Source organism: Apteryx mantelli, chromosome 2 (assembly GCF_036417845.1).
Source record: "Apteryx mantelli isolate bAptMan1 chromosome 2, bAptMan1.hap1, whole genome shotgun sequence".
Lineage (NCBI taxonomy): Eukaryota > Metazoa > Chordata > Aves > Apterygiformes > Apterygidae > Apteryx > Apteryx mantelli.
In genome coordinates this window covers 99,954,392-99,967,041 of record NC_089979.1, presented here as the reverse complement: position 1 = coordinate 99,967,041, position 12,650 = coordinate 99,954,392, and the positions used below count along the sequence as shown (strand labels likewise).

The window sequence follows — 12,650 nt, the reverse complement described above, 5'->3', positions numbered from 1 at the left end:
ATTAAAATCCCAAGATGGGCTTTGAAGTTTTGAAATATTACTTTAAGTACAGCCTTACAGATTCCTATATATGATTTCTCTGTGTGGCAGGAAGATGCAAGCAAGGTAATAGAGAAGGTGGAGCCAAGGTCTCCTCATCTTCAAAGGATTTGGATGGTGGACTGAAATTGGACACTGCAGGCATTCGAAGACACCTGATATGCTTTTACCATGACCCAGAAAAAGGAAATCCAGCAGAGCCTGTCAAAAGTGCAGTCCTCTTGCTGCTACCATGGGGTTTCTTTTCACATTTCTCCCCTGTGTAATGGAGTCTGTTGTTTAGAGCCACAGTCTGGCCCTGTTTCTAAAGAGAAAATATTTAGCCTCTCTCATTCATCTTAGATTCTTTCATCTGAACAACTATGAGCATCTTTTATCTCCCTTTGCAATTTCCTTAGCAACACGCAAGGACACTCCAGAGAAGCAGTATAAGGCAACATTAGTCTAGGCTTTCATGGAGTTTTCTAACCTTGACCAGCTCCGACAAGCAGTTTAATAGTAGACAGTTTCAAGCATGCCTTCTCACATGCGTCTTGGTCCTCCAGCAATGAGATATTACAAAAAACAAATCAACCTGAACTCTGTCACTACTTCCTCTGCAAGAAGAGAGCTTCATTATCTACTAACTAGGTTTGCAGTCATCACACTGAATCTCTCAAGGACAGCATCTCCTTACCAACAATCAGCAGCTCCTTACCTAGATTAATTACATTGCCTCCTGCTTCCAAGAGCCCTTTGTAGTAATGGCTGCCTTTGAATGACCAATACCATGTAACTAATATCACATAACTAAACATAAGCAAAGATCCATGTTGTAATGTTATTTCTTACCAGTATGAAGTAACAAGGTGCCATTTTATTGGAAAGTCAGTCTGGTTTGCTGCATCATAGCTATCTCCCCGCAGAACAGAAGATAACACAAGTCACTGCTGTTGCTAAGGTTGCTTATGAGACATCCACAGTACAATTGGAAACTAATTAGAACCAAGGAAATTAGCGGAAGTTCAACAGGAATCTTCACAACAATCTTTTTCTCCTTGTAATCCTGTTTGTTTTCTATCCTGCTGGTCCCTCTACTGTCTCTGGCTTCCTGAAATCAATGGCTAAATCCACAGTTAAAATCAATAGTGAGCAACCACCCCAGTAATATTTAGGTGGCTATTGGGAAGATGGCCAACAATCCCATTAGGCATGTTATGAACATTTTGCTTTCCCTGAGTCATCGTAATTAATATAATGAGTGTATAAGCTTCCAAAAGCATTAGTGTAACTAACTCAGTCTTTTGACCATCTCTGCACACACATTCTTTGCTGGTATTAGAAAGTGCCGGCGTTCTGTTTTTTCTGGCCCAGATGCAAAAATGCTGCACAACTTCTCCAACTGCAAAACTGAATGATCATACAAGTAAAAAGCTAGAAGCAAACAGCTGGAAAGCAATATAAAAGGACTGTAGTTTGAATAACAACAACACAGATCTCCTGCTTAATAACTTTCTAGGAAGATTTATTTCACATAAATAATGTTGAAAGTACCCCTCCTCATTCCTTAGCATCAATCTAGTTTCTCCTGCAGGGACATGGTATGAGTTTCTTGGCAAGTACAGATAGCTACTACCAGAATCCTATCAGTAGACTGATCAAATTGACTTGGTAACACCTTCCTAATTGTGTGAAATGCTGTAACTGCTTTTTTCATTGCTTTAATTAGCATGTTCTCATTGCTTTAATTGTAGATCTATGTAACAGATATACAGTGCACTGGAGTTAGTCTACCACTGAAACACAGGGTACCATCTAAGACACAAACAGCAATCTTTCAAGAAATTTACCCATTCAAGATTATTACATGGTCTCTTTTATCATGTAACAATAAACAGTGATACGAATATCTACCTATCTAGCTGTGTGTATATATAAATATATCTCTCACTTTACCTCTGAGGTTCTGCCAATATTTAAATATTGCTTCTCCACTCCTCTGAGGCTAGTAAGTGCTAGTGACATTATTTTATAGGTGGGGAAGACAGGCACTGACTCCCATAAGGTGACACAGAAAGTCTGCAGCAGGGGATTTTACCAGATGATTGCCAGGTCCCTGGCTACTGCTCTAGGTCCAGTTAAGCAACTTATTAAAACATCACTGAGGAAAAAGAAAGCTCATAAAAGACAAAACTGTGAAACTAAAGCCAAGAAAGTGTACTCAGAATCTGAAGGTTCTTCCAGGACTGGCCATAGCCACTTTATTTACCTTGAGCACTTTTATGTGCATTTCCCATCCTGCCTCACTGCCTCACATCACTTTGTCCAGTGTTACTTCTGTTTGCAGAGCTATCTAAATGCAAGCAAGCAGAAAAACCTCTCTTTCTCTTCCTCCAGTTACATTTCTCCTATACAAAACCATTCCTAACTGCTTGCCTGCCTCCTGCCTCTTTCCTCTGCTCCTGATGGCTAGAATCTCCTCTTTTCTGCCTTCCTGCCCAGACTGGTCTCTCTTTCTTTGCCCAATACATCTAATGATGGGCTTAGGCTGCACTGCAGGAAATTTAAGTTACTTGTTAAGAAATACTTTGCAGTAGTGAATATAGCTAAGTTCCAGAATGAATTGCCTCAGGAGGCTGTGTAAAGGTTCAAATTGAGATGATCCTATCTTGGCACACAAGGATGATAGGTAGCCTCTCAAAGTCCCTAGAGTCCTAAGATATGTTTTTCTGCCTCCACTTCTTCTCAAGTTTGGTTTAGCTGCTAGGCTACTTAACAGAAGAATTCATTGCTACAGGATGCTTTGTATGCAGATGCATAAATGGGTTTAAAAAGAAAAGAAAACAAAGATTCTAACAAATTAAAGACAAGAAAGGATAAAACTTCTATTTAAGAAAGCTGGGAAAAAATACAAGGGGAGTCTCATTCTGTTTTTTCCCTCTTCTTATACTCTAAGCATGTGAACATAGGCAGCGAGAGGATACCACGTTAGAAATGGTGCCATGGTGAAACCCTTGTGTAGCTGTTCTGACGTCGATGTGATTTGGGGCCACGTTCCAATGGAAGACCCTGATCTACATTACAGAAAGATAAAAAATAAAGACAGAAAAGAAAAAAAAACCAGTGGGTCTTCAAGTCTGTCCTCACTAACTTAAGGAAGGTGGCAATAGAAGGAAGATAGGTAGACAGCAAGCAGATGCCATAGTAAGAGCCATCATGAAATTGCATTATAGATTCATGCTGGAGGGATACACACTGGAAGTTATCTGTTGAGAAGTGTTGATAGGTTTTTCTTGAGAAATGGATGAAGAGGCATAAGTTCAAAGTCTAGCCTCCCCCCACCTTCCCTCTACCTGGGCCCATGAGAGTGAGCCAGGACATGCTAATGTCGGCTCGTAGACAAAACCGATCATAATCTATTTGAGCAGTGCTCCCAATCTTGAGAGGCAAGGAGGCAAAACTCATCCATATGCAATACCACAGGAGAGGAGCCTTCCTTAGGCAAACCAAAATGTTTACATTCTTTATCTTTGGCAGCTGATTCCTGTTATAGCAGTTTGTTTATCACACACAAGTGTGAAATGGCAGGGCTATAGGCAAGAAGTCTAGGACTGTTAATGGACTGATGCTCACTCCCTTCCTGACAGAATTAGTAGGAGGTATGGCAAGCGTATATAGATACCTCATTTGCAGGTGACACAATTGTGGCAAACCACTTCTGTTTAGCTTCAGACTCCAGGCAAAGGAGGTAAATGTTGAGTATAAAAGAAGAATGGGAAAGGAAGGTCCTAAGCCAGGGCTGAATGTTGGTCATTTTTCAAAAGATAGCTATGATGGCTTGGTTGCTTTTTTAAGCCAATGGCACACAGTCAAAAACATGAGGGAAAATAAAACTGTCTCAAAAGTCCAGAGTGAAAAAAGCAAATGTCCGTTGGAGGAAGTGCTATTTTTCAGTAGGGGAAGAGAACCCTGGACTGAAAGTTGTGCCTGGGTAAGAGCTCTCCACAGCATGCAATTGAACAAATGCTTCAGATGAAACTCCCTCTGCCCCTCTCCGCCTCTCATCCCTTTCCCCTCTTCCAGCTCCTAAACCGACCTTGCAAACGGAAAAGTGAGAGGATGTTAAGATGACTCGGCAACTATCTCCTGAAAGTACAAAGAATGTTTAACAGGTCTCTTCTCCATTTTAGAACAAATAGGAATACCTAAAATAGCATTAGCACAAAAGGCCCCTCACTGCAGAGCTGGTGGTTTTTTTCAAATCTGCAAATGGAAGAAAACAGACAACTTTGCACTTTAACCTGACGTGTAAGAAATCCACTTTTTTGTGTGTATGATTGTTGTTACAAATCAACGTTGTTCCCTTATGGCTGTTCCACCTCCTCTTTGACAGTCAAAATAGTCTTCACAGTTCATGGAATTATATGCAAGGTTTTGATAAAAATGATGGCTAGGATGTAAAATGAAGCCCAGTCATCGCTGTCAAACAGTGTTTCAGTTTTGAAGGACTTGGGGACCTACATATTCATGATATATCCATATATGCTGAAGATTGCAAATATTCACTATTAATAATAAGCCAGTGGTGCTTCTCTGCATAAAGAGTGTACACTTTCACACATTTCAGAAGCACCAGCATGCCACCTGTCCACACTTTATTAATAGCAAGAGCTGGAATGCCTTAGAATTATCCATTAAAAAAGTACATAAGGAAGCTGTCTGGCATAAAGGCCATCTTTATGTCCTGGACCTGTCAAGTACTCATCATAATTTAATCCTTGTTCATAAATGGGGCTTTTTGGTGCTGCAATGCAAATAAATAAGCACAACACATAAAATGGCAGCCATGCTACTGCAGAGAGCAGGCAGCGTGTGTGAAAAGAGTACAGGTACCCTCCCAACTCATTTCAAGAATAAATTACTACTGTCTAAAAGACAGCTTTACTGGAGGACATCATTTTCATGGGAAGTGTTGGAAGCAGCCCAAAGAAGAAAAGTTAACAGTTTTAGTGCCCAAAGACAAGAGGTTTACTGAGATTTCAAAACTGTAGTAGTTTGATCCTAGATAAAGAAATACATTTCATGAAAATTTTGAAGAAAAAGTCACAACTTTTGAGTGACTGGTGTTTGGAGCCATTCCCATTAGAGCAAAATAACTAAACCCAGTAACTAAACTGTCAGTTACACCAATGATACATATAGTATTCAAAGCAAGTTTCTTCCATATATAGCACTCTAAACCCGTGATAAACTTCAGCAATCTCCAAGAAATGTTTAAATAAAAAAGCAGTAATAATTTAACTTCCATAATTATTTCACCCCCTCCCATCCAAGTGTTCCGTATCATGTATATTGGGATAGGAGGCTGTCAAAAATGATGTCATCACTGTGAATGTAATCATGGTATAGTCTCATTTGTGTGCCTCACTTTAATGAAATGCTTTCATTTGATCTTGAGTGCTGCAGTGAAGCGTTTACTCTAGGATGGACCCGAGACTCTTGCTGTTCCCTCTTGGCACAATTGAATCATGTATGTAATTCAAGCATGTTTGTGTTTAGTGGCACAAACTTGTTAACTGTGGTCAATTATAGTCGGATAACACTGAGAAATGGACTTCAGTAATAGTAGCAGCTAAGAACAATTTTCCTCCCAAATGCTACACAGATGAAAGACATGATTTTTTTCCCTGCTTTCATTTTTCAGTAGCAGTTTTAAATATCATGCATGCCTCTCATATCCTAAATGCATGCCTTTCACATCCTAAATATCTTGGACTAAGTTCAGAGTTTTGAATATCATGTAAATTATGTAAATCTTGAGGCTTAAATATAAGCTTGGTATCCTCTGAAGACACTGTCACTTCTACTTTTGAGGTTTTTCTTGCCAATCTCATATGTTCCAAATAAACTGCTCCAAATCTCATCAAAATATTTTCTCTGGAATCAGTTATTCAGATTGGCCTTTTCAGGCTACCGATCACTAATGGCCAGCCACCCTGTGCTCTCCAGTGGCAATGGGTATGTAACACTTGCCTGTCAGAAGGACAAATAGAAGTGGTTGAATGCCTGGTTATAAGTAATTATAGATGGGATATCATGCATAAAAGAATAGAACATTCCGTCATTTCTCTCATTTAATATACCAGCTGAAATAAAATCATTGTTAATTGGTAGCTAGGTATCCAGTAGCAGGTATGTCATCTAGAAATGTCATCCAGTTTTCCCTAAAGTAAAAATTGCCCAAAATGTTTTCTTATCTGAGAGCCTTCTGAAACTGTGCTCTCCTAACTCCACTAGATTACATTTGGAGACTAACCACTGAATGCATGTGAATGTGCAGATCACAGACATGAGCAGACTAAATCATTTCATTTCCAAACCAATAAAAGAAGTACTGGATTCAGCTTTGCTTTGAATAAACCTACCTATTGTTAGACATGTACACACATAGTGTCTCAGATATAAAGAAGATGAGATTATACTGTCAGTTTGATGAAGCTTGCTCTATACTGTACGTATTTTCTTTGTCATCATCAAGAGGGAACAAACATTTTTCTCCCCCATAACTATTACAGGATGTCTATGAAGGCATTTTATTCCATAAAGAAGTCAATCATATATATCACACATATTATAGCCTTGGAAAGAATAGTGCTGCTGCTTGTTAATTTCTAAAAGTCATTAAACTACATTATTTTAATTAAATGAAGTAATCTAACAGGCACTGCAGATGTGACTGGTGTACATTTTGAAAACTTTATTAGTTCTTCATTCTCAATATACTCTTGCCAGAAATGATCAGAATCTAGTGACTAGCACAGTCCAGATGATACAGATCAATAAAGCTTTTTATGAGCAGCCACTGCAGCAAATAGCAGCAGTGGAGTCATAAGACTATAAAATCATTTTTTTGAGAGTACAGTTGAGTTTAAAACAGTGAAGCAGGCAGGAGCCATTTCAACTGAAAAATGGTGAAAATTAGAGGTATAAGTAATGGCTTTGGTTTTAACCAAAGGACAGACACAAAATCAGAGTGTTTTTACAGTATTTTGCCAACTCGATTGGGTGAATATCATAGCTCTTTTCAAACATTACAACAAATACTCAAGACTGCTTAAATGGCTAATTTACTCCTAAAACATGAAAATCTTTGAAATGTAATATAGTGAATCTTTAAGACTGTTTGGTAACACAGCCCTACGGTTTTTAGGAGTCATACAGGTAGAAGAGCTTCCCCTGTTCTATATATTTACCCTTCCCATGTTCGTCAGCCTGACAGATGCCTTAAAAATTTTACAAAACTCCATATGGATAGACTACTAAGTAACTGCTTCACTTCTCTCCTCACTCATGTATATATGCATCTCCCCCTGTATTCTCATAGGCATTTCTCTGCATTTCCCCCCTCATCATCCAGTTCTTATCCTCTCTGGCCCAGGAGTCCAAGGAACAAGTCCAAGGGAGGGCCTTCTGCAATGCTACCTCTCTCCTACATCATGCAGAATTTTGGCTTCCAAGAGGAACACAACTATGCAACTACTGCTGACAGAGGAAGGTAGTCGCTGAGGCAGCTGGTGCCAGGTTATTGACAGCTTTGAAAAATCAAGATCATACACTTGGACTTGTCTTGAGGACTTCCTCAATAGACAGCCAATGAAAAATGGAAGGAGTAAGCAAAACTAGAGCACTGTGCTTTTTCTGACATCTGCTAATGAGCAAATGAGCAACTTTACGCTGTGTTACCTTGAGTTCTATTCTCTGTCTGCATTCCCTACAGGCTGCAAAATCAGGCATGACTATGGTCAGCTTTTCATCAAACAAATCAGATACTGCAAGGTGAACTAAGTTCCCTCTTACAGATCCTTAGAACAGCTGAAGGATGAAGGCAAGAGAAAGCTACAGAGAAAGACTGAGTTTAAGGGATTTCTGAACATGAACCTGACTTATAGCCCTTATGCTGTTCATGCAACTGTTAAATAAAAATACTCCTATGTTTACTCAATGCTTCCTCAGAAATATCACAAGAATGTAATTATTAGAACTGAAGAGAGAAGAAAAGTCCTCTTTCATGGACAACTGCAATTTTTTGAAATCTGATTTCCTTTGTATGTCAAAGCTCCAGGGCAGTCTCTCAGATAAACTTTTTGAGACCTGCCCTTGATTTCCCAATTTTGAATAGTCTAGAGAAGCAAGTCAACAAGATACCAAACTGCCTAGTCAATAAAGTCTGTTAGAACAGCCCACTTTCAAACTTCCTACAACATGTACAATATTAAATCTGTAAGATACTGGGCTTTGGCTATTATGCACTTTGCACTGTGCTGGCACTATTTATTGAACTCTCTTTCCACCACTTAAAAAATGGTGTATATATACATATACATATATATATATGTATATATACACATATTCACATACACACACACACATATATGTGTGTGCAGAGTTATGAAAAAACAAAATCAAAACATCAGAAGGGTCTATTATGGACAAAATATGTCATTATAAACATGCTTAAGGCAAAAACTGAACACTCAAGTAAGGCAAGAGAAAAGCATACCTGTGAAAAGCCAATCACTTCTCCATTTTCATCCAGCATGTTAAAATTAATGATTGGACCCTGGACATCAGGACTGCTGAAATCTGTATCACTATAAATACGTACTACAGGTGCCCCATTGGCATATTTTAAGGTAGACAGCACGGTATAAGTATAGTGAGCTAATGCAAATGTATGTTGTTTTATGTTCTCCATTCCACCTACAAAAAAAAAAAAAAAAAGAAAAAGAAAAAGCAGATACATGTCAGATAACTTTAAAAAAGGAAGATTTGGGGATGTAACCAGCACAAAATTGGCGGGCTTGGGTTCCTTTAAATGAATATACACTTTGCACATGTTTCTTTCTTTGTACAAAATGCTTCAGTAGTACTGTAACATGTGGGATTTATCTACAAATTCATCTACTGGAGAAATCTGAAGTTACGCTGAAATGGATTCGTGCACATTACAACACTGATAGTTCCAGCCTATACATCTCACTAAGACGTTCTGGCACAATTAGTTTGAAAAGCAGGTTTTGCTCCAAATCTGGCTCTGTAGATCACGTGAATGAGGCATCAATCCTAGCACAGCACAGAAAGTAAACTGCTGTGTCTAGGATAAAATAAAAATAATAAAATTCTACATAAAATGATAAAATACAAGTCTCAGTCTACACAGAAGTTATTAGAATATTAAAGTAATATTCTTCTAAGCCTGTTTTTCTTCTTTTTTCAAAAGAAAAAGAAAGAGGGTATTGTGAACACCTCATTGACTACATCCATGCAATCTATTTGCTCCAGAGAAGCTTTGCAGAGAAGAAGTTTTCATGGAACTTGGCCTGGAAAAGCATAATGAAGAAATATGTCATCCTTCCTTATTTTTTGCTACTCCGAGTAGTTTGGAAAAGAGGACCGCACAGATTTCCTGACAGATGGAGACCTCTGCTACATCTCTGCTTTCTCAGAGGAGGCTGCATCTCTGAGTGAGATGTGACTTATCAGAATGGCTTCTCACCCTCGCGCTCAGAGATATGCCACAGCATGATGCATCACGGTCACCGGTGAACTCAGGGATATTTCGATTCTCTGCAGGAAGCTCAAACATAAGCTTCAGGTACAAAATCAGCCTTCTCCATCAAAAGAGAATGTATCTGAGCTGAGAGGAAGAAGCAAGTTGTGATATTCACTGGACAAACTGACAGGAGGCAGTTACTGGGTATGATAATAAATACAGTATGCGAATGGGAATAAGAACATGAATTATCATACAGTACAGTATTCTGATAAACAAGAAAAATGTAAGTAATCTTCAAAGTATAAACTGAAACACAGTGAATTCTCATCTTTACAGAGGATAATTAGAAGATAACAACATGACTAAAAAGTATTTTAAGCAACATGGGCATGCTTAGAGCAGATACCCAAGGGCTAAGAACACGTTTAAACTCAACCAAATCCATTCAAGACAGCTGGAGTTTTGGTTGAATAAACAGACTGGTTTCTGTTATGCATACTACAGGTTGCAGTAAGATGGACATATATCACATGAAAAAGAAAGAATAATAATATCCTCGAAAGCCTCTTGAAGTAGAACAGTATTATTCTGCTTGGGTTTTAGACCCAGAATATATTCTGTAATGTCAAGTATCATATTTGAATTACATGAACATTTTGTAACTAAAAGGATGGTTGGCATTTTCTTTTACTTTTTTTTTAACTGCGTAACTATGAATCTTATCACACTTATTTCTGTGCATACCATTTTTATATCTGAATATCTCAAAATTCTTGCAGTCTGCTATAATCTCCTTTGGACAGAAATCTTGTAATCTGCTTGTTGACATTTGTGCTTTTACTTGTGAAAGGACTGTCGTGTTTATGAATGTATAAAAAGGAAAAATAATATCTCTTACTGCTGACATACAGAAGAATTACAAATCCTATTATCCTTGTTATTTCATATTTTATATTATTTCATACTATCATTATTTCATATTTTATATTTTGTTATTTTAGTTCAGTTTCTAAATTATGTGCTATCTCCTTTAGATAAGCTAGGAGAGCAGACAGTACCATCATAGAAATAGTCTAGATATAAGCTGGACGTACACATTTTTGGTGTTAAATAATAACAACAGAGGAATAAGTTATTGAATGAGATACTAACACATGCAGGACTTACAAGGAACGTTGCCAGAAGCTAATCAGTACAATTTCTAGATGTTAGCTACAGTAAACTTGGCAACCGTGCCTAGAACATTTTGGTCTGAAGGACAATTCATATTTTCAGAATCCTGGAGAAGAAAAGAATTGCCTAGTCAGAGATGTCCTGTTTGGTAGAAGTTAGGAGGGTTGAGAAATCCTATTTCTCAGCAATTGTCAGAGAGTAGCTATCTCCGCAAAACTGACTGCCTGTCAGTCGCTGAGATGTCTTTAATCTCCTGATTCAGAGCTCTTCCAAATTGGCAGGAACCTTTTAATGGAAGATTAAACTACTCTCTTTGTGTCTTGTTTAAGAAATCTCTTACTCAGAAATTTCAGTCTCTCATTCACAGCAATCATCCTGCTATCATTTCTACATTGTCTTTAGCCATTCTCTTTTAAAGTTGCTTAATCACATTTCCTTGTGTTCATTAGTTAGAAGCTGATGAGCCTTTTAATTATTTATTCTGACAAATACAAATGCAGTTGCCTGCAGCTGCTTTCCCTCACAGTGACTGGAGAGAGGAAATGGTGTTGCCAGGGTCTGTATTTTTAAGTAGCAGTATAGGTTGTGATTAAGTCTGCTGTCACAGAAAACCCTGTGAAACAAATGCCAACAATCTGAAGTTTTTTCTGACAGGAAAAAAAAGCATATATTCAGAAAATAGTTTTGATTTATTTTTATTTTTCTAAACAAAATGATCTGTACTGTGTCCTGCATAAATCCTGTTCTTACCTCATCTCCTTTTCCCACTAGGGAAAAGAATATAAAGAAGGGAAAATAAAAAAACAACAAATCTTCAGCCTCTGATCCAATCTAAGGACAGGCATTATTGCTGATAGTCTCATATTAGGGGTGACAAAATTTAAACTCACTGCTTGATGTAACCTAACTGAGGTAAATGAGAAGGCAATCTCTATATTATGGTCGACTTGGTATTTGTTACCATATTACATTTTTGCATTTTGTCTTCTATCTAACCAAAACTCTGTTCATGTGTCCAGTTCCTTAACTCTCAATAATTGGAGACTCCTCCCTAGCTGCCTATTTGGGGCTAAAGCCTTAAGCCTTCTGCAAGATGTATGTCTTGGAAAAAACTTCAGAACTTCAGCTTGAGAAGGTGCTGGGAAGGACTCAAGTGCCCTGATTCCCCACTACTTCATGGATGTGACAGCTTATCACTGCACTATTTCATTATGGGGAAGTACATCAAGTTCCTCCTAAAAGTTATTTTTAAAGGAAGAGCAATTTGTGCACTCTGCATTTTGGACCACAGTGAATCTGATGTAGCCTAAATGATACCAGAAGAAGTCTGCCTACAACCACTAACTGTATCTGTGTGTGTAGGAACACATCCGGTGTAAAAGGTGTGCACAGTGCACAATTTGCACTCCTTAATTGCTTATGTCTTCCAATGGTGCAAATGTAAGGACTTCCCTGACTGAGGGAAAACTCCTGTGTTTCTGTGGATGAATATGTCCCTTATTACTTTGCCCCTGCATGTATGTTCTGAGTTTATGCCAAGTCGGGCATGATCATTGCATTATTTCTCTTCCCAGTAATACATCAGTTTTCACACTATTTGTTGACACAATGAATGGCCTATGTTTTTGCAATGGCACGGCTTTGAGCTGAAAAGCTCAACAAAAAAAGGTCGTACTTTCATGTACTAACCTCCTGGCCAAAGTACTCTAGTTAACCTGCAGCAGTGCCATTAAACCCCATCAGTGAGACGATGAGCAACAGGACATTGGGATCAGCACGTAATGGTTTCTTGCTGCCACTCCTTGGGTCACAGTCCCTTTGGGGGTGTCCTTGCCCTGGTGTGGGTCACCCACAGGCCACAGTCCCCTCAGAGGTGTACCTCCTCTGGCATTGAGCAAGGCGC

At 38.5% G+C, this 12,650-nt stretch overlaps 1 protein-coding gene across 1 annotated transcript in view; it reads right to left on the bottom strand.

Annotated features, from left to right (window-relative positions):
- Nucleotides 1-12,650, bottom strand: part of MOCOS (molybdenum cofactor sulfurase) — a 141,640-nt gene that overhangs the window by 50,883 nt on the left and 78,107 nt on the right. Inside the window, exon 4 of the mRNA XM_067292170.1 lies at nucleotides 8,579-8,778. Within this exon, the coding sequence (XP_067148271.1) occupies nucleotides 8,579-8,778 (200 nt within the window). The remainder of the gene's footprint in view (nucleotides 1-8,578; nucleotides 8,779-12,650) is intronic.